Source organism: Bubalus bubalis, chromosome 7, assembly GCF_019923935.1.
Source record: "Bubalus bubalis isolate 160015118507 breed Murrah chromosome 7, NDDB_SH_1, whole genome shotgun sequence".
Lineage (NCBI taxonomy): Eukaryota > Metazoa > Chordata > Mammalia > Artiodactyla > Bovidae > Bubalus > Bubalus bubalis.
The window spans coordinates 12,696,221-12,721,493 of record NC_059163.1 but is presented as its reverse complement, the minus strand read 5'-3'; the positions used below and the strand labels follow the sequence as shown (position 1 = coordinate 12,721,493).

The 25,273-nt window shown below is 44.7% G+C and overlaps 1 protein-coding gene across 1 annotated transcript in view; it reads left to right on the top strand.

The window, feature by feature from the left end:
- Positions 1–24,791, top strand: part of OTOP1 (otopetrin 1) — a 45,044-nt gene extending 20,253 nt beyond the window's left edge. Inside the window, exons 3-6 of the mRNA XM_006043820.3 lie at positions 4,805–4,863; positions 12,447–12,577; positions 16,725–17,653; positions 22,807–24,791. Of these exons, the coding sequence (XP_006043882.2) occupies positions 4,805–4,863; positions 12,447–12,577; positions 16,725–17,653; positions 22,807–22,977 (1,290 nt within the window). The 3' untranslated portion in view covers positions 22,978–24,791. The remainder of the gene's footprint in view (positions 1–4,804; positions 4,864–12,446; positions 12,578–16,724; positions 17,654–22,806) is intronic.
- The last annotated feature ends 482 nt before the right edge of the window (positions 24,792–25,273 follow it).

Genomic DNA, 25,273 nt, shown 5'->3' with positions numbered 1-25,273 from the left:
ATTTTCACTTTCTAAAAGGTCTTGTAGGTCTTCATAGAACCGTCCAACTTCAGCTTCTTCAGCATTACTGGTTGCTGCATAGGCTTGGATCACCGTGATATTGAATGGTTTGCCTTGGAAACGAACAGAGATCATTCTGTCATTTTTGAGATTGCATCCAAGTACTGAATTTTAGACTCTTTTGTTGGTCATGATGGCTACTCCATTTTTTCTAAGGGATTCTTGCCCACAGTGTTAGATATAATGGTCATCTGAGTTAAATTCACCCATTTCAGTCCATTTTAGTTCGCTGATTCCTAGAATGTTGATGTTCACTCTTGCCATCTCCTGTTTGACCACTTTCAATTTACCTTGATTCATGGACCTAACATTCCTGGTTCCTATGCAATATTGCTCTTTACAGCATCAGACCTTGCTTCTATCACCAGTCACATCCACAACTGGGTGTTGTTTTTGCTTTGGCTGCATCCCTTCATTCTTTCTGGAGTTATTTCTCCACTGATCTCCAGTAGCATATTGGGCACCTACCGACCTGGGGAATTCCTCTTTCAGTATCCTATCATTTTGCCTTTTCATGCTGTTCATGGGGTTCTCAAGGCAAGAATACTGAAGTGATTTGCCATTCCCTTCTCCAGTGGACCACATTCTGTCAGACCTCTCTACCATGACCCGTCCATCTTGGGTGGCCCCACATGGCATGGCTTAGTTTCATTGAGTTAGACAAGGCTGTGGTCCGTGTGATTAGATTGGCTAGTGTTCTGTGATATGGTTTCAGTGTGTCTGCCCTCTGATGCCCTCTTGCAACACCTACCATCTTACTTGGGTTTCTCTTACCTTGGACATGGGGTATCTCTTCATGGCTGCTCCAGCAAAGCTCCTGCTCCAGAGGAGCTACCCCACATCTGAGGTCAGGGGTGGCAGCCAAGAGGAGCAACCCCACATCCAAGGAGTGGTGGCTGCGTGGGTGCAGGAGGGCCAAGAGGAGCTATTTGGTTCAGCAGTGTTAAATGTATTCACATTGTCATGCGACTAATCAGCACAACTCTTTCATCTTGCAAAATGAAATTCTGTCCCCGTTAGATACTAACTCCCGATTTCTACCACTCCCAGCGCTGGGGAACTGCCATTCAACTTTCCAACTCATTCAGCTTTCTGTCTCTTTGAATCAGACAAGTAGAAACATAGAGAGTTTGTCCTTTTGTGACTGGCTCATTTTGCTTAGCATAATGTCCCCAAGATTTATCCATGTTGTAGATGTGTCAGAATTTCCTTCCTTTTTGAGGCTGAAAACTATTCCATTCTATGGATGGACCACATTTCTTATCTATTCATTCACTGATAGACACTGGCGTTGCTTCCACCTTTTGGCCATTGTGAGTAATGCTGCTGTGAACATATATGTGCAAATATATTTTTGAGACCCTGCTTTTTAAAAAATATTCATTTATTGGTGGAACTGTGTGGGCTTTCTCTAGTGGTGGCAAGTGGAGGCTACTCTTTCCTTGCAGGGTGCGGGCTTCTCACTAAGTGGCTTCTCTTCTTGCAGAGTATGGCCCTAGGGTATGCAGGCTTCAGTAGTTCTAGGCTTGTGGGCTCTAGAATGCGGGCTAGAATGTCGTTATGGTGTTTAGTTGCTCCACAGCAGGTGGCATCCTCCCAGACCAGGGATCCAACCTGTGTCACTTGCATTAGGCAGGTGGATTTCTAACCACTGGACTGCTAGAGAAGTCCTAAGACTCTGCTTTCAATTCATTTGGATATGTACCTAGGAGTCAATCTGCTGGCTTGTATGATGATTTAAAAATATTTATTTAAAAAATGTAACATTACTGAAACAAATTGAAAAAGAGTCTAAAAATACACTTGTAAGTCCTCAACTGAAATATTTGTTGCTATTTTTATGTGTTCCCTCTCCTTGTACTCAAGTATATACTCTTATCAAAGTTTTATATATAAGGGGCAGACTTTTCTGTGTACAATTTTTCACTTAAATCATAAACTTCTTTATTTTTCTATATACTCTTTTTTTTAAGTATTCTTGTTAAGATATTTATTTATTTATTGGCTGTGCTGGGTCTTAGTTGCTGCAAGGCTCCTCTCTAGTTGTGGCAAGCAGGGGCTACTCTCTAGTTGGAATACTCAGGCTTTTCACTGCAGTGGCTTCTCTTTTTGTGGAGCACAGGCCCTAGGCACACGGGCTTCAGTAGTTGTGGCATGTGGGCTCAGTAGCTTCGGTTCCCAGGCTCTAAAGCACAAGCTCAGTAGTTGCAGTGCATGGGCTTAGTTGCTCCTTGGCATGTGGGATCTTCCCGGACCAGGGATCAAACCTGTGTCACCTGCATTGATAGGCAGAGTTTCCACCACTGAGCCACCAGGGAAGCCCCTGTTATGTAATCTTTATCAAAGCATCAGCTAAGTAGTCATCTAACTTAGAATTCATAAACAAAAACTAATTCACTTTAGCGCTTCCCTATTGTTGGGCTGAGTGTCATCTTTACCAGGAGTCACTGCTCTCTGTTTCTCTGTTTTTTAAGTTGTTAGATGTTTCATGAATCATGCCTGACAGTGTTTTCCAGAGCAGGACAGTAAATCTTAGGTGAAATGCTGTGGATGAGAGAGTATGTGTGGTGTATTTTTGAGTGTGTGTCGTCTGATTATTTTTTTATAGCACGTATTTGCAAAATGAAAGCTGAGACAAATTTATGAAGTGCCTGGCTGTGTTTGACAAGTTGTAGGTGCTCAACGTGTGTTTGTGTTTAAAGTGTGTAGTCACTCAGTCGTGTCTGACTCTTTGTGACCCCATGGACTGTAGTCCGCCAGGCTCCTCTGTCCATGAAATTCTCCAGGCAAGAATACTGGAGTGGGTTGCCATTCCCTTCTCCAGGGGATCTTCTCGACCCAGCGATCGAACCCGTGTCTCCCGCACTTCAGGCAGATTCTTTACCATCTAATAAGGCTCCAAATGCTTTAGGAACTCAGATTATGCATAAGACAGAGGAGTAAGTTGACAGCAGAGAGCTTTTACTGAAAACATACCTACTGCAGGCTCTGTTCTAAGTAGACATGGATTATCTTATTTCACTGCTCACAATATCCACCAAGGTAAGTTTCATTATCATCCCCATTTCACAGATGGGAAAAGAGACTTGCCCAAGGCCAAGGGACTGAGATTTGCACATGGATCCAATACAGCCTCCCCACATTTAGCCTGCATCCTGAGTTGCTTCTAGTGACTGCATGGCCAGGGACCTGGGAAACAGATATAATATAGTACAAATATGTATACAATTGCCTACATAAGAATGAGTTCTGTTCTGAGAGCCCATATGTAGTTCAAATTTTTTTGTAAGTCCAACAAAGTTAGCCTAATCACCCACCTATCACAGTTAGATATGTAGTGCTGTGCTTTAGTCGATCATTCATGTCCAACTCTTTGAAACCCCATGGACTGCAGCCTGCCAGGCTCCTCTGTCCATGGGCTTTCGCGGGCAAGAATACTGGAGTGGGTTGCCATGCTCTTCTCCGGGGAATCTTCCCAACCCAGGGATTGAACCCAAATCTCCCACATTGCAGGTGGATTCTTTACCGACTGAGCCACTAGGGAAGTCCAGCTATGTAGTACTGTACTGTAATAGATTCATAATACTTTTTACATAAATAATACATAAAAAAACAAACACAAAAGTAAAACTTTAAATGTTACAGGACAGTAGCTTGGGGGGTGGGGGAGCTTCCTAGGTGGCGCTAGTGATAAAGAATCCACCTGCCAGTGCAAGAGACATAAGAGATGCATGTTTGATCCCTGGGTCAGGATGATCCCCTGGAGAAGGAAATGGCAACCCATTCCAGTATTCTTGCCTGGAAAATCCCATAGAGGAACCTGGCAGTCTACCGTCCATGGGGTCACGAAGAGTCAGACACAACTGAGCAACTGAGCACACAGCACACACACCTTGAAAAGTAAAGTATTCCAGTGTAGCTGGCATACAGGGGCTGGCATTGAGCGGACAGGTGAGAAGAGTTACTGACTGGAGTATTGCCAGCAATAGGAGTCGGAGGGGAAGCTATGATTTTACTCACGCCTGACTCCTTGGAAAAGACCCTGATGCTGGGAAAGATTGAAGGCAGGAGAAGGGGATGACAGAGGATGAGATAGTTGGATGGCATCACTGACTCGATGGACATGAGTTTAAGCAAGCTCCAGGAGTTGGTGATGGACAGGGAGGCCTGATGTGTTGCAGTCCATGGGGTTGCAAAGAGTCGGACATGACTGAGCGACTAAACTGACTGACTGAGGTTGAAAGAATGCATGCTTACATCTCTGAAAGTTCACAACTTGAGGGTTCGTATATAGTGGACTTACTGTAGAGTGAAATAAAAGACCAACCTGAATCACTTCTGTTCTTCATTTAAAGCACTCAAAATTTGGTTTCCAGCCACTGATGTAGTAACAGTTCAGTGGATATTTTCTCGAATGAAGCCCTATAAGGATGGTATAAGCAGGTGAACAGGCATCATGGCAGGCAGGCTGCTGCTCCCCAAGGCGCCCCCCCCACAGCGCACAGGGTACCATTTTCTCCTAAACCTGGAGGCCTCCCTCTGATTCTCATGGCAGTGCCCCTGGAGCACTGTCTCCCATGAGAATGCCACCATCACCAGAAATGAGTTGTCATTTTTGGATGGGGTGGTCACTAATGTGCCCAACACTTTGCACATCCTTCCCTTAGGTTTTATAACTTCTCATTGTGCAGATATATGATGGCTTTCCCATTGATATATCTTTATTTTCTTTGTTTCCATTTAGGTGTACTTTCTCTGGGGGCACTCAAAGGATATCATCCAGTCTTTCAAAACACTGGAAAGGTAAACATTGCGGGTAATCACTTACATGCTGGATTTAATGTTCGTTTAGAGCAAACAAAGCTAATCACCGCCATCTTACTTGGATTTAAAATATAAGAACCATTCTCTTCTCCATTCTGACAAGCAAAGCCTTCAGTTGTGGCCTGGAGAGGGGACCCTCTGCCTTTGGCCTCTTCTGGGACAGCCCTAAAAGTATGGTGATGTGAGTTGAATTTTGCCTCTGTTTTCTTAGAAACTTCCCCTTTGTGAGCCTCAGTTTTCCTCATCTGTAAAATGCGGATAATAGCATAGCCAGCCTTTGGGTACTGAATGCAGTAATTGATGTAGAGCTTGTTCCTGGCACAGAATAAGGACCCTGAGTGTTGGGTCTATTATTATGTCTGCCCGTCTTTCTCTTGAGATGATTGTGAGGATCAAGGGAGAGAATCTGTAGGCTAATGAGGTGAATTACCTACATGCAAACTATGATTATCAGGTAAGAAAGCCTCTGTGCACACATATAGAGGCATCAAGGGATCACTGTTTGCTTTCTGGAATGATCCCTCATCATATAAACTATCCATAAGGCACAAAAAAGTCCCCCAGTATCATTTGAAATGAAAACTGCTATTTAAGAAGGTGACTTGCATATGAGCACTGGTTGGAACTATTTTATTGAAGTAGAGGGCTTTCCTGATAGCTCAGCTGGTAAAGAATCCACCTGCAATGCAGGGGACCCTGGTTTGATTCCTGGGTTGGGAAGATCTACCCACTCCAGTATTCTTGGGCTTCCCTTGTGGCTCAGCTGGTAAAGAATCCACCTGCAATGCAGGAGACCTGGGTTCGATCCCTGGGTTGGGAAGATCCCCTGGAGAAGGGAAAGCTATCCAGTCTAGTATTCTGGCCTGGAGACTTCCATTGACTAGAAATAACTGTCACCAACCTCATTATGCAAAAAGGATCTGCTCATCCAGCAGTGAGGCATCTATTGTGCTTCTACTCTGTGCTGAGCCTGATGCCAGGCAGTAGTGGTGATATGTAGAGGTAATGGGTCAAGGTACCCAGGCATCTGAGCATCATTGCAGGAGCGTGTGGACTGTCTGCTCCCCTGTGCAGCCCCGAGCAGTGGCCTTGGCAGTGATCTTTAACTGCCATCTTAATTGTCCCTTGTGTTCAGCTGCTCTGTCATGTCTGACTTTTCATGACCCCGTGTACTGTAACCCACCTACGTCTCTTGCATCTCCTGTAGTGGCAGGTGGATTCTTTATCGCTGAGCCCCCAGGGAAGCCCCCAGACTACACTTGATCTTAGCCAAAAGCGAATTGTTCCTCAGGGCAGGACAAAGACTTCCCCATCCATCCTGGTGTTTCCTCTGGGCTCTGTCACGGTAACTATGGTAACGATTCTTCTCTGCATTACATGGATGTGGCAGCAGGTTCTAGCAGGTTAGGGGACTTCCCTGGATCTCCAGAGTGCAACTGGCCAGCCAGGGATTTCTACCCAGTGTCTCCTGTTTCATGTACTGGGCAGTGATGGGTGTGTGTGTCACCTGCTCCTTTTTCCATCACTGAGGCTGGGTTCTGCTCGTAGCTTGAGGAGAATGCTTGCTAATTTTGTTCTGGAGCATGAGTTTCACTGTGTCTACTCCATAACATTCTTCTTAAAAAATGTAGTTTGTTTCCTGATAAAACTTGTAAGGACACAGTGGAAGTTAAAAATCACCATGATGCCACCATTATGGACTGAACATCTGTGTCTCTTTCAAATTCATGTGTTGGAGCCCTAACCCCCAAGGTGATGGGTATTTGGCGGTGGTGCCTTTGGGAAGTAATTAGGTCATGAGTTCATGAGGGTACAGTCCTCCTTATGGGATTAGTATCCACACAGAAAAGAGACACGTGATTAGCATCCCCTGCCCTGAGTATACCCATGAGGACACAGTGACAGGCAGCCATCTGCAAGCCAGGAAGAGAGGCTTCATCAGAAACCAAGTCTGCTGGCACCTTGATCTTGGACGTTGAGCCTCTAGAACTGTGAACAATAAATGTCTGTTGTTTTGTTATAGCAGCCAGAGATTCCTCAGACAGCTGCTACCCACAGGTAACTACTATTCATATTTTGGTCTGTTTCCTTCCAGTCGTTTTTTCAGTGAATATATAGGAAATTTTTTTTCTTTTTACAATTGTGGTCCTGCTCTTCTTGGCTTTTCTTTTCATTTTGTCATTAACATTTCCCCTGACCTTTTCTACTCCATTATCTTTACCGATTGCATAAAGCGCCATTGCTATAGTTGATCAAATTATACAGCCCTGTTGTATTTGTCTCGGGCTGCCATGGTAGAGTACCACATGCTGGGCAGGGGAGCATGTGGTAAACAACAGAAACGGATCTTCTCACAATTCTGGAGGCTCCAAATCCAAGGTCAAGGTACCAGCAGGTTGGTTTCTGGTGAGGCTCTCTCCCTGACTTGCAGGCATTGCCTTTTTGTTATGTCTTCACCTGGCCTTTCCTCTGGGCATGGGGAGAGAGCTCTCTGGTGTCTCTTCCTCCTTTTATAAGAATACCAGTCCTATTGGATCTGGCCCCCACCCTTATGACCTCATTTAACCTTAATTACCTCCTTATATGGGCTTCCCAGGTGTCTCAGACAGTAAAGAATCTGCCTGCAATGCCAGAGAGCCAGGATAAATTTCTGGATCCAGACGATCCCCTGGACAAGGGAATTGTTACGCAATCCAGTATTCTTGCCTGGAGAATTCCATGGACAGAGGAGTGGGCTACAGTCCATGGGGTCGCAAAGAGTCAGACACAGCTGAGCGACTGCCACACACCTCCTTGTACACCATCTCCAAGTACAGTCACGTTGAGAGTTAGGGCTTCTACATATAAATTCTGAAGGGACCCAATCCAGTCCATAACACCTCTCACTGGACATTGAATTTGGAAGTTTTTGTCGTGATTATGAATAGTACTGTGATGAACATCTTCAGTTAAAAATACTTTTGAACACCTCTGATTCTTTTTTTAAAATGTATATTATTAAAGTATAGTTGATTTAGGGGCTTCCCAGGTGGTGCTAGCATTAAGGAACCCACCTGCCAATGCAGGAGATATAACAGACTCACGCTCAATCCCTGGGTTGGGAAGATGCCCTGGAGGAGGGTGTGGCAACCCACTCCAGTATTCTTGCCTGGAGAATCCCATGGACAGAGGAGCCTGGTGGGCTACAGTTCATAGGGTCGCAAAGAGTTGGACACGACTGAGTGACTTGCCCCCACACAGTTGATTTCCAGTGTTGTGTTGATTTCTGCTGTACAGCACAATGATTCAGTTACACGTATAGATACATTCTTCTTCATATTCTTTTCCATAATAGTTTATCACAGGATGTTGAATATAGTTTCCTGTGCTATATAGTAGGACCTTGTTGCTTATCCTCTGATTATTTTCTTGAGTTAAATCCCTGGAAGTAGAATTGTTGGGATAAAGGGTGAGATGTTCTCAACAAATGATTATTGGGCCACTTGTCCTACCAGGAACTCCTGGCTGAATACAATGGGCTTTCCCATTCATAAAGCACTTTCATTTACATGTGTTACTTATGAGAGTGTCTCATGATAGCCCTGGCAGTTAGGGACAGTAGCTACAATCATGATCCTACTTAGCAGGTGAGGAGGCCGAGAAAGGAAGTGAATGTCCAAGGTCAGGCAGCTTACCTGTGCATAGCTGGGTGGGACCCGGATGCAGACTTTAAATCCAATGCTATTTCCACGGCATCACAGTGGCTCAGTGGCCATCTGGGTTTACTGGGTGAAATCTTTCTTTTTGATTAGTTGACATCATAGTATATTAGATATACTGGGGTTAACAAAAAATATTATTAAAATTATTTTCACGTGTTTCTTTTTACTGTTCTTTAAATGGGACTACTGGGAAATTAAAAAGTGTCTTTTTAATTAAAAATTAAATTTAAATTTAAACTAAAAATTAATTTAAAATTTTTTAAAATTTAAATTAAAAATTACCTCAGTGTCTTACATTATCTTCTTTGGGATAATGCTGCTCTAGACCATGTACCCAGATATTTCCCACTGAGGTTTTCATCTAAAGGAATTCCAAAGGACTGGAACCTGGTCCTGCCTTGACCTTGTTCGTTGAGCGATTGGAGACAAGTCTCCCTGTCTTGGGCCTCTTTCCTAAATTGGATAGTATATAGTTTGAACTAAACATTCTCATAGCTTGATTTAGCCTGTTATTTTTTTTAAATAGGGCAAAGCGTTAACCATTTTTGAGTTACTCATCACCTTTTGGTTTTAGATTTTTTAAAAACATTTTTATAAAAACTGTTTGTCATGCTGGGTGGCACATAGAATCTTAGTTCCTTGATTAGGTATCAGACTGGTGCCCTCTACAGTGGAAACGTGGAGTCTTAAGCACTGGACAGCCAGGGAAGTCCCCAGAGTTAAATGTCTCCAGAAAAATTGGAAGGTTTGATAATCCAAAATGTGCGTGGCAGCAAAGAGCTAGGGCTGAGTCAGGATCGTTCCCTCCAGATGGGAGCTGGCCACTCATTTAGCTACAGTCCCCACTGTAAGACGGAGTGTGGAGAAAAAGAGAGCGACCGGGGCAGTCAGGCAAGAAAAGGGAAATTTATTAGAGGGAAACGAGAGGGTGACTGGCCCTTACGGAACACGAGCGTCCTCCCTTTCTGATGGGGTCTTTCTTATATACCATCAATGAAAAATTCTCTGAAGGGATGGTCAATTTTTAACCTGTTGCTGAGTCCTGTGGTCACATAGCCAGAGGTCTGGAATTGGGGGGGGGTCTCATAGCTTTGAGAAGGTAGGCACCAGCGGGGAAAACAGAACTTCGTTTGGGCAATTTGGTCAGTCTCAAGGGTCCTTGTGATTTTATTCTTTGTGAGGTCAACATAATGAGCCATTTCAACCATGAGCCCCCATGTGGACCCTATCACCCACCACTCCCTAACGCGTCCCAGGCCTGCTTTATTCATTGACACTTCCTGCCACGCCCTGGAGGTTTCAGAACTTCCGACTCTTGGACTTACCCTTTTCTTCTGGTCTTTTGAGCCAATACTCCACTATCCATGCTTTTAGTACATACAGGGACTTTTCTCCTGATTTGATAATTCTTACAGGTTTGAGAGCTTTTCTTTTCTCAAGAGTGAAGTTTAGAGAAATAGCACTTCTGAAATCAGAGCTGGAAAGATAAACTGAGGTCAAAAAATGGCTCATGGAATCTTTCTCTTTCTTGTGGTCCGGGGTTACTCGATCCCAGTATGAGCAAGGCAGCCTGGCATGAGGAAATGTTTGCCGTTAGTTTGTGGGACAGTTTCCAGATCAACCAACCGGAGGCTGTCAGCTCCTGGGGAACGTGCGTGACAGAAAAACGCCTGCAGCCATGGGTGGCAGTGGTCTTACCTGCTTGGATTCTGTGGAACAGGGCTTAGGCAACGTCATTTGGACCAGGAAAGAGGAGAAGAAAGGGGAGCTGTGTGCATTATAAGTAAAAGAAAAGCCAGCCAGCCAGCCGGAGGCAAACAGTATTGTCTGCATTTGTCAAAGGCTCTATACATACAGTGCCTCCCAGGTGCCCTGGGGAAGGCTGGCCACAATCTGGAGCAAATGGATGAGTACAAGGGGCAGACAGATGGGCAAACACCTGACTCAGACTGCCCACCCGCACCCCTCTGTCGCTGCTGCCTTCTCCACTTGCGCCTGGACATTGGGAAATGGCCAAAGGAAGCTACAGTTCAAATAAGGAAAGACTTGGCTTGCGAGTGTTCGTGGGAGCCCCAGAGGAATCATCTGGGTTAAAACTCAGAGAAGCAAGGTCAGGGATGAGGACCCAACTGTACTGTTTTTCCTGTAGGTAGATCATGGACAAGCGTGCTCTTGGTTAAAGGGGGCTTGCATCCTCTGGGCCTCTGCTCTGCCACTGGGAAGTGATCAGTTAGAAGCTTCAAGGAATCTCCTTCTCAAATCACCTGTATTTGCTGCACTTGCTTCATGCAAGGCCCATTGTTAAGCACCCTAGAAGTGACCAGTGTGAACACATGTTAAACTGGCAGCCATGCAGAGACTTTGGAGGCTCTGAAACAGACTGTGACTCCATTGGAACCATACTGCCCTAGTTCCCTCCCCTGTCCTCCAGAGTCCAGAGTCATCCCTTTTCTTCTTCCTTAGGAGGCAGTGTGGTCAGAGGCAGGGATAGAACTCTGCTCAGACTAGAATAGCCTTGTGCTTGCTAATTTTTGAACTCCAAATGTGGCTATTTACTCTATTTGTGAAATAGTAGTGTAGTGTTAGTTGCTCAATCGTGTCTGGCTTTTTGTGATCCCGTGCACTGTAGCCTACCAGGCTCCTCTGTCCATGGGATTCTCCAGGCAAGAATACTGGAGTGGGCTGCCATGCTCTCCTTCAGGGGATCTTCCTGACCCAGAGATTGAACCCGGGTCTCCCATATTGCAGGCAGATTCTTTACCATTTGAATAATATGGCCTAATTCCTAAACCTGGGCTTCCCTGGTGGCTCATCTGGTAAAGAATTTGTCTACAATGTGGGAGACCTGGGTTCAATCCCTGCATTGGGAAGATGCCCTGGAGGAGAGCATGGCAACCCACTCTGGTATTCTTGCCTGGAGAATCCCATGGAAAGAGGAGCCTGGCGAGCTGCAGTCCATGGGGTTGCAAAGAGTCAGACATGACTGAGCAACTAAACACAGCAACATTCCTAAACCTGTCTGAAACTCCAGCTGCTAAACAGTGTTGTCACAGAATAGGCTTTCTGAATGTTTCCACTCTGCCTCCTTCAGTGGGTGAGGGTTTCATCCCGTGTTGGTTGCTTCATGGTTACAAGACAGCTGCCACAACTCCAGCTTTCATGTCTACATTCAAGGCCGGGAAAAAGGGGGAAAAGGAGACTAAAGAGGCTTTTCTCATTCTGTTGTCTTCCATCAAGAAACTGGAAGCTTTTCTGTAGTGCCAGTAGACTTCACCTCACATCCTATTGGCCAGAATGACCATGCCTAATTGCAAGGAAGGCCAAATATCAAGTCTGTGGTTTGTTTTGGTGTCTTTGAAGTAAATGGTAAGACAGAGGGGATTGATAATGACCATTGGGTTGGCAACCCAACAGTAAGGACGTACCGAACTCTCCAGATGTCCAATGTAGCCCTTTTATCTTTTCTTAACTGTCCTCTTCCCTTCTGGAAGAAAGGGTTTGGAGTATGGTGGGGTTGGTTGCCTGCTTTTAGTAAATTTCCATCCCTCTGTCCCTGCTTTCAAGACCCAGGGCTTTTTTTTTTCCCTTTTGTCCTGTAGACAATGAGTTGAGTCCTGGCAGGTTCAAGATTAAGGCAGAGTGCCAAGACTGTGGTTTTGGAAGGTTCCATGCAACTGCTTCTCCTAGCCAGACAGGGGACCCACCCAGAGCTTGAGTTGCCAGATGAAACCACAATCACTGCAAAGAAAGAGTCGTGTGTATATGTGTGCACGTGTGTGCATGCATAGAAAGTCTCCACCTCATCTCTTGGGCTCAGAGTTTCCCAGGGCTGCTCATGCAGTGAGTCCTTGTGTTTTTCAGGTTTGGGGTGATCCACTCAGTGTTCACCAACCTGCTTCTCTGGGCTAACAGCGTCCTGAATGAGTCAAAGCACCAACTTAACGAACACAAGGAACGACTCATCACCCTGGGCTTTGGGAACATAACTATAGGTGAGTGATAAGAGATGCCTGGCTGTCATGTTGGAACAGCTGGGAAACCTCAGAGACAGAGGGATGGGTTTCAAAGACCTCCAGGGTCCACCCAACTGAACATCGGCCATACAATCCCCTGTTGAAAATCTTTCAAAACCTCCTAAGTCTTTCATCCTGCCTCCATAAGTAGGGTGTGCTGAGCGTAATTAAAGGGTTCTTCAGTGGCTCATCAGACCCAAGGATCATCATTTTGATCACCGTTTCTCATGGTTCAGTTTGGTATGGAGGTGAATGTCTTTATTTACAACTGCAGAAGATTGGTGGTTGTTACTGTTTGTGTTTTTAATTAAACCTCTATGACCAGTGCTTTCTACTACAAGTATAGCATTTAAAAATCCATAGATGTCTAATGGTATGTTGTGGTTAATTGGTTTTTGCTCATTTGAAGTTTTTATTTAACTCTACTTGGTTTATAATTTTGGCCCATCTTTATTCCTCCTTGTACCTATTTGAGCACCTGTAGTGTGAATCTTTTCATTTTCTTCCAAAGTTCTCTTTTGGAATCTATCTGTCAATTTGATCTTAGAGCATTGGAGTTGAGAAGAGTGTGGGGTAGAGGAAGGTACAATGCCCAGGGGACTGATGCCTCAGGTTTGGGTCCTATGCCTATCAAGTTTTGGCTGTGTGACCTTTGGACACCATTCAACCACTCTGAGCCTCTCTTTTCTCATTCGTAACATGAGGGGGCTTGAACCACATACTTTCCATGAGTCCTTCCAGCATTAATGTACTGCATATCTGTCCTCTCTGTACAAACCCAGATCAGTCACAAAGAGAACTTTAAACCTGTTTCCTCACCAGTGGGGTGAGGATGACAAAATCAGGGTACACACTATATTTCTTCACCACCCCCAATCAGCAGCCTACTCTTGGGAAGGTCATGCTCCTTGAGCCTCATTTCCTCATTGGAATCAGTAATAGTAACAACAATGACAACAATAACAACATGTTTTGTTAAGCATTCTCTGAGTGGCTGGCACATTAAACTCTTGTCCCAACACTTGGAGATAGGCAACACTGACCTTACTATATGGATGAAACGACTGGGCCACAGAGAAGTTAAGTGACTAACCCAAGATCACACAGTGAGTAGACGATTGAGCCAGGATTTGAATCATAGCAATGTGGCTCCAGAGACCTTGGTGAAGGTGGGATTAGATTAATTTATAAAAAAGGAAACTTTGTCAACTCTAACATTCTATTCATCTGAACCTTTTTCTTCTGAGTTCTTCCTTGTCTTTTGCATCATACAGTCTAATGATGTATGGTTAGGTTACAAATGGTAGGGAAACTCCTTATGTATTGAAAATTGCAGTGCTCTGCAAAAGTAAGGCAGATTACTCCTGGGCATATATGTACACACACACTCAGACAAAGCTATAATTCAAAAAGATACATGCAGCCCTATGTTCATAGCAGTGCTATTTACAATAGCCAGGACATAGAAGCAACCTAAATGTCCATTGAGAGATGAATGGATAAAGAAGCTGTGGTACATATATACAATGGAATATTACTCAGCCATAAAAAGAATGAAACAATGCCATTTATAGAAACATGGATGGACCTAGAGATTATCATACTAAGTGAAGTAAGTCAGCCAGAGAAAGATGAATATATATTACTTGTATGTGGAATCTAAAATATGACACAAATGAACTTATCAACTAAACAGGAACAGATTCACAGACATAGAGAACAGGCTTCTTGTTGCCAATGGGGAGGGGAATAGGGGAGGGAAGGACTGCGAGTTTGGAATTAGCAGATAAAAGAACAAGTGAGGGTAGTTAATGCTACCATAAAGCCTTTTTTGCCTGATTTTATAAGTAGTATATGCATATCATAAATTAAAGCAATGGCAAAATGTAAAGAAAAAAAATCCACAATAACACCTACTGAGAAGTGCAGCTAAATGCTGTTAACATCTGGTTAGTTTTTGGTAGTGTGCTGTGTATTTGTAGTTGAGATCATACGGTATATATTCAATCATTTTTTTCTACCACCTACAGTAAGAAATAGATTTTACATTGCAACCCAAATGCCCTTATGTCTACATGTATATTCCCATGAAATAATAATCATACTATATCAAAGATACTCAAATTTCTATTGTGTTTGATTCCATTCAGTCAATCCTATTTTATTCCATTGCAATTCCATTAAAAAATATTGGCTGCTGTCCTTTAAACTGAGCTCACAACTGAATTCCAGGTTGTGGTACGCATTTAAAAATACTGGATATACAATTTGTTCTTACTTTTCCCCTCATTGTTATTGTAGCATAATTATTTTCTTACATCATTAAAACACAGAATTGTTATTTTTTAATCTTTAAAAATTTTTTAATTTATTTTTAATTGAAGGATAACTGCTTTACAATTTGTGTTGCTTTCTGCAATACATCAGCATGAATAAGCCACAGGTATACGTATGTCCCCTCCCTCTTGAACCCCTCTCACCTTCCACCCCATCCCACTACTCTAGGTTGTCACAGACACAATTATAATTTTTAATGGCTGCCTACTATTCCATTATACTATTCCATTTCCTTCTCCTGGGGATCTTCCCAACCCAGGAATCAAACCCCGGTCTCCTGCATTACGGGTTTGATTCCTGGGTTGGGAAGATCCCCTGGAGAAGGAAATGGCAACCCACTCCAGTATTCTTGCCTGGAGAATTCCTTGGGCAGAAGAGTCTGACAGGCTACAGTCCATGGCGTTGCAAGAGTTGGACATGGCTTAGCGACTAAACCACCACCACTATTCCATTATAAAGATGTATGATAGCATTCATCTAATTTTTTAAATTCATCTAATTAACCCATTATAAAATCCATCTGCTGCTGTTAAGTCACTTCAGTCATGTCCGACTCTGTGCGACCCCATAGACGGCAGCCCACCAGGCTCCCCCATCCCTGGGATTCTCCAGGCAAGAACACTGGAGTGGGTTGCCATTTCCTTTTCCAATGCATGAAAATGAACAGTGAAAGTGAAGTCACTCAGTCGTGTCCGACCCTCAGAGACCCCGTAGACTGCAGCCTTCCAGGCTCCTCCATCCATGGGATTTTCCAGGCAAGAGTACTGGAGTGGGGTGCCATAAAATCCATCTAATGCTTTCTAAATTGTGCCACATTGAGTGCTTCTGTTTCTTTCTCAGAAACACACAACAAAATTTTACCTAATGCTTTGATTATATTTTTGACTTGTCCCCTAGAATAGATTGGAATTATAGGCCATAGACTTTACACCAACTTTAAGGCTTTTGTTGCATATTTAATTATTTACTTACAGCATTTCCCCTCCTTGTTATGAAATGGTCCTTTATACAATCACCAAGTTTCTTCCAGAAGATGGGACTTGTCCCTTGCCACACTTGCTGGCTTCAGATATTCTCAAGAGGAAAATCTTTACTAATAAGAGACATTTTCCCTCACAACGTTGTTCTTGAAAAAGTAATTTTAAAATAATGCATGTCAATCATATTCATATAGAAAGCTTAGAAAATACAGTGAAGCAAAACCTAAAGGAAAACTTACACAAATATGTCAATTATATCTCAATAAAACTGCAAAAAAGATACTTTGAGATGTTTCTTTTACTGAAAGAAAGAAAATAGAAAAGCAAACCAAAGAAAAATCACCTGCTGTTTTTCCACCCAGTGATAACCATTGTTAACATTTTAGTCTGTGGCCTTCTAGACTTCTTCTACGTCTGTCTATCTCCCTGTCTCTCTATGTCACCTTTATATCTATAACTTATAAAAAGACAGTCATGCTCTAGCCTCTTTGGCAAGCTGCTTTTGTTCACCAGTATCTTCTGAACATCTTTGTATGTTGGTAAGTAGATTTCTACAATACCATTTCCAATGGTTGGACAACATTCTGATGTCTGGAGAAGATCTAATTCACGTAATTAGTACTCTCTGGGGGACATTCACGGCTGTCAAGTTAGACAGGATATTCAGCATGACAATAAGCCATGACACAAAGCTTTTCATTCAATGGGCAAACCCAAGCATGCATCCATAGTGACAATATTTCTTTGTGGTTTTCCATGTCATCACATGAACATGCTAATCGCCCTCCCCTGTGATCTGCCTCCCCTAGTTTTAGATGACCACACGCCTCCGTGTAACTGCACACCCCCGACCCTCTGTCTGGCCATCTCCCACGGGATGTACTACCTCTATCCTTTCAACATAGAGTATCAGATCCTGGCCTCCACGATGCTCTACGTCCTGTGGAAAAACATCGGGCGCAAGGTCGACAGTCACCAGCATCGGAAGATGCAGTTCAGGTCGCACGGGGTCCTGCTGGGCTCGGTCCTGGGCCTGACCGTGCTGGCCACCACCATCGGGGTCGTGGTGGTGTATCTGATCCAGATCGGTCGTTCCAAAACCAAGAGCGAGGCGGCACTCATCATGTTCTACCTGTATGCCATTATCTTGCTGATGCTTATGGGGGTGGCAGGGCTAGTTGGGATCCGGATTTATAGGCTAGATGAGCAGTCACTAGACGAGTCCAAAAACCCGGCCCGCAAACTGGATGCAGACTTGCTGGTGGGCACCGCCTCTGGCTCCTGGTTCATCTCCTGGGGTTCCATCCTGGCCATACTTTGCGCTGAGTCCCACCCTCCATACACCTGGTACAACCTGCCCTACTCCATCCTGGCTATTGTCGAGAAATACATCCAGAACCTCTTCATCATTGAGTCCATTCACCGAGAGCCGGGGAAGCTCTCCGAAGACATTAGAACCCTGCGGGTGGTCACAGTCTACAATGGCAATGCCACGTCTCTCCCTTCTTCCTGCCTCAAGAATGGACCTATGGCCGGGGACATGGCTCCCCAGGCCCTTGAGATGCTGCCTGCGGCCAATGGAAATACATGTCTGAGAGAAGTCGGTGAAAAAGAGAAAGAGGATAAAAGCTGGGAAAGGGCCCAGGGCTCAGCCTGCCACTCCTGTTTCCTGCAGGACAATGCCCAGAGAAGAGTCTTGAGGAATATTGCAGCTTTTTTGTTCCTCTGCAATATTTCGGTAATCTGCATCATTATTTCTTTATTTTAAAAAATTGATAAATCTATTTTCCCTGCTGTTTTTGAATGAGGAGTGAAGGCAGCTTATAATCAAAATAATTTAAGTGTAAGGTTAAAATATTAGGCTGGAACATAGGCTTATATTCTGTCAATATAAATCCATGTACTGAGTATCTGTGTGCCAGGGGCTGGGGTGGGAACTAAGAATTAATTAAAGGTGAGAAAACTCAATCTCTTTCCTCAAAAAGGTCATAGTATTTGTGGGAGAAGGAGACAAGGAAAAAAATATAAAAATATAAAAAAAAATATAGTGAAGACGGCAAAGGCTGGGACAGGACTATGTGCAAGGTAGAATGGGAGTGTAGATTCAGGGAGGAACTTGAATGAGCAAGGGGTGCTTAAGGTGAGACATAGTCTTAATGAGGAGTGCTTTTGGCTGTAAGTAGTAGAAAGCTTGATAAGTAGTATTTTCAGTCTTAAGAATTCTGGAAGTTGGCTGCTCAGGGTTGGCCTGGCAGCTGAACCCTATCATCAAGGATCCAGGCACTGTTCACCTTTCTGCTTGACTGTCTCTGGTGTAGTGCTTGTTGCCACATGGTCACAGGATGGCTGCAGTAGCGCCAGTCATCACGCCTGTGTTCAAGACAGGAAGACAGAGGGAAGGACTGGTGCCAGGCAATGTCTGTGATTGATGTGAACACCCCTAACTACCAGGGAGGATGGGGAAGTGGATGCTTTGCTTTCTAGCCCCTATGATGGAAGGTGAAAAGGAAGATGAAGATGTACAGACGGCCATTCAGTACTGCCTGTCTCAGCCTCTATGAATGGTTGGAAGTCTGCCAACTGTAGTCAAGGCAAGGAAAAGCCTTGGGGCAGAGGGCACATGATCTGCAAAGGCACAGAGACATAGGATACCATGGCCTATTTGGGGAGCACTAGCAGCTTAGCATGAATTCCATCCATGTGAAGCAGAGCAGGAAACAGGATCGAGTGTGTGGTTCGATGGATCTGGCTTAAGCAGAGCTTCATAAGCCTGCCTGAGTCCGGTCTTCATGCTGAGGGTGGTAGAGGACCTTCTCAGACCTTCGTGTTTTGGAATGATGTCCTTGCAGCAGTGTGCCAGAAGGATGGAGAGAGATAAGATCAAAGATCAGAGAAGCTGGTACAGAAGCCCCCACAGCTGCCCAGAGAGGAAATGATGGGAACTTCAACCAGGGCAGTGCCAGTGGGGATGGAGAGAATTGTATAGAATTTATCTCACTTGGTGTGAGGACCCTCAGGTTCATCTGACTTGAGTTCCTGGGTGGATGATGATGCTATTTATGGAGGCTGAGGGTCTCTGGATGGGGAGGAGGCTTTGGAGGGGGGCTCAGGAGGAGGGTGAGTTTAGTACTGAACAAATTCAATGGTAAGGTCTGTCTAGATATCACCAACAGGCAGATTTTTTTTTTTTGGTTTTCTATTGCTGTGTAATCAGTGACCCCAAATACATGACAAAAGCAACAACCATTTTATTATATCTGATTACTCTGTGGGTTAGGAAAGCTGGCAGGGCTTGGCAGGACTTTTCTCACTGTATCAGCTGAAGCTGGTGGTAGGGTTGGAAAGACCACGATCTGGCACCTTGGGTGGGGGAGGCCGAAAGGCTGGATTCAGCGTTGCAGCGTCTGCATGGGGGTTCTCCAGCACGGTGGTCTTGGGGGAGGTGGACTTCTTAGATGGCGGCTCAGTACCCCAGAGCCAAGCTTCCAGGGGATTGGAAGTTCCTTTCCTCCCCATCCCATCCCTCAGGGTCATCCTGGTGCACCGGCCCTGAGTACCCTGTATCATGCATGGAACTTGGACTGGCAATCAGTCTTTTAAGGCCTGGTGTGGACATTGCACGGCACTGTTTCTACTGGATTTTATGGGTCCAGCAGTGACAGCATCCTTCCAGACTCAAGGGAAGGGGGCAGAGGTCTGCCTCCCAGGGGGATAAGTAGCAAGAATTGCAGCCAACGTCACAGCAGATGGAAAGGTCTGGATTTCAGGAAAGAGGCTTATAATCTCTTCTTCTCATTTTCCCTCCTACCCTCCTCCCCTTTCTTCCTCCCTTCCTGAAAATAGAGCTGTGGTTGCCTACTGAGGGCCAGCACTGCTGTGAGTCACAAGGGTACCACGTGCCCCAGAATGTTGGTCTTCCTACTATGGGGCTTACAAACAAGATGGCAGGACTAGCAACAAGAGTCAAGTAGGAAAAACGCCCATAGTGATGCGTACCCTGCAGAGAACTACAAGGAAGGGTGTGTACGGTGGTGCTTGGATGCCTGAGGTTGATCAGAAGGCCGGGCTGCTGGGAAAGGCTCTCTCAGGAGATGGGATTAGAGCCTAGGGCTGAACAGAGAAGGAGTCATGGGTGCTCCAGGTAGAGGAGAGAGCCATGCAAAATCCTGGCTGGGAGAGCTTGCCTCCTTCCAGAAGAGGAGGAAGTGCATGTGACCATGTGGGTGGGTGGGGGGCCATCTGGGCAGCAGGGTTGGGGGATGGTAAGGAATCATCTAACAGGGCTCTGCCATTCTGTTTAGGGGTAGATTATTTTTTAAAAATATGCTGTGAAGCCTTTGGGAGTTTAACCAGAAAAGGGACACCATCTTACATAAATAATCTGGTGCTGAGTGGTGAACAGACTGTGGGCTGGGAGCATAAGCGGTGCGGGGGGCCCACTGACGGTCCAGGTGAGAGATGGGGGTGGCGGCCTGGCGGGTAGAGTGGAGAGAGATGGGTGGATTGAGGATGCTGTTTCGGAGGCAGAGTCATCAAGATTTACTGATGGATCAGATGGTAGGCGGGTGGTTATGAGAACGAATCAGAAGACCAGGATGACACTGGAGTTTTGTTGAGCCCCTGGGAAGAAGGTGTTGCCAAGGAGATGGGGAGAAATGGGAATGTAATATTGAGTTTGAGATATGTTGTAGACAGCTGAGTAGCCTGTGAGATATATGATCCTGGAATTCCAAGGGTGGACCAGGCTGGTGATTTGGATTGGGAAGTCATGGGCCCACAGCTGGTATGTACAACCTGGACTGGGTGAAATCACTGGGATCATGGGTGTAGGGAAGAGAGGACCCGGGAATGAATGAGCTCTGGGACCAGCCAACACTGAGAGACAGCAAAGGAAGAGGAGCCAGCCAAGGAGGCAAGAAAAACCAGCTGGCGTGGGAGGAATACTTCTAAGGACCCAGAACCCAGAACCCAAAGCTAGAGATATAAGCCTGAGAGGTTTCTGTGTGGAGATGTGAATGAAAGTCACTTGTATCAGTTACCCACTGATGTGTAAGAAATGACCCCCAATTCAGCAACTTAACACAACGGACATTTATCATTGCACAGCTGTTCTGGGTCAGGAAGCTGAGCGTGGCTTAGCTGGGCGACTCTACTCTGGGCCCCTCACAGGCTGTAGTCAAACTGTCTGCTGGGGCTGCAGTCATTCCCTGGCTTGGCTGTTTTGGGGAAAGGGGTCTATTTCTAAACTCATATATGCAGCTGTGAGTTTATGTGGCTCATATATGTGGACTCAATTCCTGGTGAGTTGTTGGGCTGAGGGCTTGAGTTCCTTGCTGGCTGCGAGCCTGAGACTCACCCGCCCCACGGTTCCTGGCTACATGGCCTCTCCATAAGGTGGCTCATGTGGAATCTGGCTTCCCCTTGTGGTTCACATGGCAGTCAGTTTCCTCTTGTGGCTCACGTGGCAGCTGGTTTCCTCTGGTGGCTCATGTGGCAGCTGGCTTCCATTCTTGTGGGAGGGGGTGAGCAAGATGGACTCCAGAGTCCTTTTGTAACCTAACCTCAGTAGTGACATCGCATGACTGGTGTCATATTCTTTGGATCAGTCCAACTCACAGCTTTGGAGGGGGCTCCATGGAACATGAATCCCAGGAGGTGGGACCTTTGCAGGGGGTCACCTGAGAGCCTGCCTGCCACAGTGTGGGGATAGAGGAAGTTGCAGAAGTGTTGGTGTGAGAGAGAAGCAGGTCTAGGAGCCTGAGAATTTAAGGGGAGGTGGAGGAGAAGTTGGAACAGGAAGGCTGAGAAGGGGGAACCAAGGTATAGGTTCCACGAGCAACAAATATAATAGGTTACTGCTCTATGTTTTGCAGATTTAGGTGCCATCTTATTCTCATCTGAGCCCCCTGATAACAGGTGTTAGTATTTTCATTTTACAGATGAGGAAACCAAGGTTTGGAGAGGTTAAATCATAGTCTGTAAGTGGCAGGAACCCACGGCTGGCTCCAAGGCAGTACTTCTCCCCCTGGTCAGGAGGATGTGAGCAGGGCCTGGGCTGTCTTTCTAAGCCAAGGACAAGCCAGAAAAAAGACCATCAGCCCAGACCCATGGGCCCAGGATCTGCAAGCACCAACGGTGATATGTACAGATGGGTGTGGAAAAATAGGGAGCACCACTGTGGGAAAACACGGTGGGGCTGTGGGAAGACAGAGGAAGTTCCTGCCTGACCAGTGAGATCGAGGAGGGCTTCCTGCAAGGGCAGGTGACTCCAGACTTGGAAGAAGGTAGGACTTCACAGAAGAAGGAAGACAGGGAGTCCCTGATAGAGGAAGAGGCAGGAGCAAAGCCCTGAAGACTGGGGGAAAAAAGGCATATTTGGGGGCTGTGCACAGTCCGGTGGGGCAGAGTGAGATGAGTGATAAAGGACCTGAAGATGTGGACAGGTGTCTAATTATTGAGGAGATTTGGACTTTCTCCTGAAGGCATACGGAGCCCTCGTGAGTGACCCGCAGGAGTGACAAGGTCAGGTGTGTGCTTTATAAAGATCATCCCTGCAGACACATTGTGGGAATCGCAGGGAGATGGATCGAAGGTGCCCCCTGGAGTGGGGGGTCTTGGGAGGCTTTGCAGCAGTCCAGGTGGGGAGACCAAGGACCAGGGACTAGACCAAGGTGAGGGCTATGAGGATGGAGAGAAGCAGGTGAGTTTGAAGAGCTTTCATGCAGAATTGGGGCTCAATGCACTGGCCAGCTGCATGGAGATGGGAGACAACGGGTGGGGCCTGTTTGGCTCTGGGTCGGGTGTGACTCGGTTTCCCTGAGTCCAGGTCAGCACCAGGGTTTGTGTGGGACCCCCCAGCAACTGCTGGGACCGTCTCCTCTTCTCTTGCAGCTCTGGATCCCTCCCGCCTTTGGCTGCCGCCCTGAGTACGACAACGGATTGGAGGAAATTGTCTTTGGCTTTGAACCCTGGATAATTGTGGTCAACCTGGCCATGCCCTTTTCTATTTTCTACCGAATGCACGCAGCTGCCTCCCTCTTCGAGGTCTATTGTAAGATATAATCTGTGTCCACATCAGAGACAGAGGGGAGCACTAACAAGAGAATTCGCTGGAGCCACCTGGGAATGGCGAGGTCGGGCAAATATTGCCTTACAGATGCGAGAAGGGCCCCTTTTGTCTGGGATAATTGCTTTTCCCATGAGCTGGAATTGCCCGTCACCCTGGATGAGTGTAAACGAGTTAGATCAAAATCGATGAGGTGGCTGAAATCTGCCCTTGGTTAGTTAATTCTAATCAAACCCAAATTTGATCTCCTTCAAAATGAGATCCTTTGTTTCCAAAGAATGTGGTTGCAGGTTGAAAAAATATATATCCAGTTTGTTTTTCATTAAAATCGCTTTCTGTTATTGTGTTACAATATACAGTCTTTTTCTGACCATCTGGGTAGTCTAATCACCCTTAAATTTTACCCTTCTCAGAACTGTGAATGCAGCTACAATTCCATTTATTTTATATTGTACTTTTGAAGATTTTTAATTTTTAAATATTTTATGTCTAATTTTTTGAACAAAGTTATTTTATCATCTGGATGGAAAACTGTGTATAAATCAATACAAAGACATATTTCTCACCTGAAATTTTGGCACATTTTCATTGTAATCGTTCTGAAGTTTTTAAAAAAATACATCTTTACTGTCTTCCTCTCACTATAAAGATATATAGGCCTATTTTAGAAAATTTGGATATTTTAGAAGAATAGAGAGAGAAAAATCACCTAGGATGTTTAATTAATAATAATTTTTAAAATTGACAATCATTTTTTAATGTTTAATTGACATTTTCCCCAGTTTTATTGAGATGTAATTGACATACAGTACTGTATTAAGGTATACAGTAATTATTTGACTTACATACACTATAAAATGTTTATCACAATAAGTTTAGTGAACACCTGCCATCTCATATAGATAGAAAATTAAAGATAAAGATCTTGACAGTCGTTTTTCTAACAACTTGATTGATGTGTTTCTTTTAGTTGTTTGAAAGCAAAGGATTCTTTTTATTGCTGTTTTGTTATACTTGCTAGTGATATGCAACATATTCAATTTTGTATGCGTTTCCCCTCACTTAACAATATGGCATTAACCTTCTCCCCTCATTGTTATAAACTCTTTGTAAATATCGTTTTCATGTTTTAGTCTATCAAGCACTGTAATTAACTTCATTTTCCTTACTATTGGTTTTAGAGTGTTTATAACTTTTTGTTTTTATTAAGTGACTCTGCAAAAATCAACCATGTATGTAAAACAGTTTTCATATTTAGGATTGCTTCTTTAAGATATAGTCTTAAAATCGAGATGCTTATCCAAAGGTTATAAATAGTTTAAAGCCTCTGAAGGAATAGTGACATTTGGGATGGCTTTGTATATGCTTTTTCTTGTCTTTTAAAGTCATAATAAAACCAGTTTACTTACTGTAAATACTAATGTGAACATCTTTTCATCTGAGTGTTTTTCTTTTTTTTCTTTTTTGACAGCACAGAGAGTGGAACATTAAGAAACACTCAAATTTTTACATGACTGAAATACTTTATATTAATTTAGAAAAAACTAAGTAATGGGCAGAGATACTAAAAAACAAAGTAAAACATTATCTGTTATAATTTCCATCTACAGCGGTGATTCTCAACTGTGGATGATCTTGCCTTCCAGGGCAATTTGGGCAACGTCTGGAGACATTTTTGTTAACCACTAGGGGGCGGTATGCCTTCCTCTTTAGTATACCGGCGTGTACCCTGGCATGTCCCAGGTGGCTCAGTGGTAAAGAACCCACCTGCCAATGCAAGAGACGTAAGCAACTTGGGTTCAATCCCTGGGTTGGGAAGATCCCCTGGAAGAGAGCTCCAGTATTCTTCAACCCACTCCTGTATTCTTGTCTAGGAAATCGCATGGACTGAGGAGCCTGGTGGGCTACAGTCCCTGGGGTCGCAAAGGAGCCAGACACGATTTAGCAACTGAGCAACAACAAAGTCAGATAAACAGCACAAGTGACTAGGGGACGTCTTGAGTGGTAAATTTCTAGTGCTACAGAAATTATAAAACCGACTCAAGCAGAGAAATGTCTAGATATTCTATTTCAATCTCAAGAGTCTGGTGCGGGAGACAAACTTGTGAACAAACAGCCACAGCATAAACGGTACTTCTCGTTCTGCACTTGCTTTTGCATTCAGCAACAGGGGGCGTTACTGGCAACTCATGGGTAGAGGCCGGGAAAGAGGTTCGCACCGGACTGCCTCCATCACAAAGAATTGTCTGGCTCCAATTGTTAATAGTCCCTGGGTTGAGAACTTGCAATCTA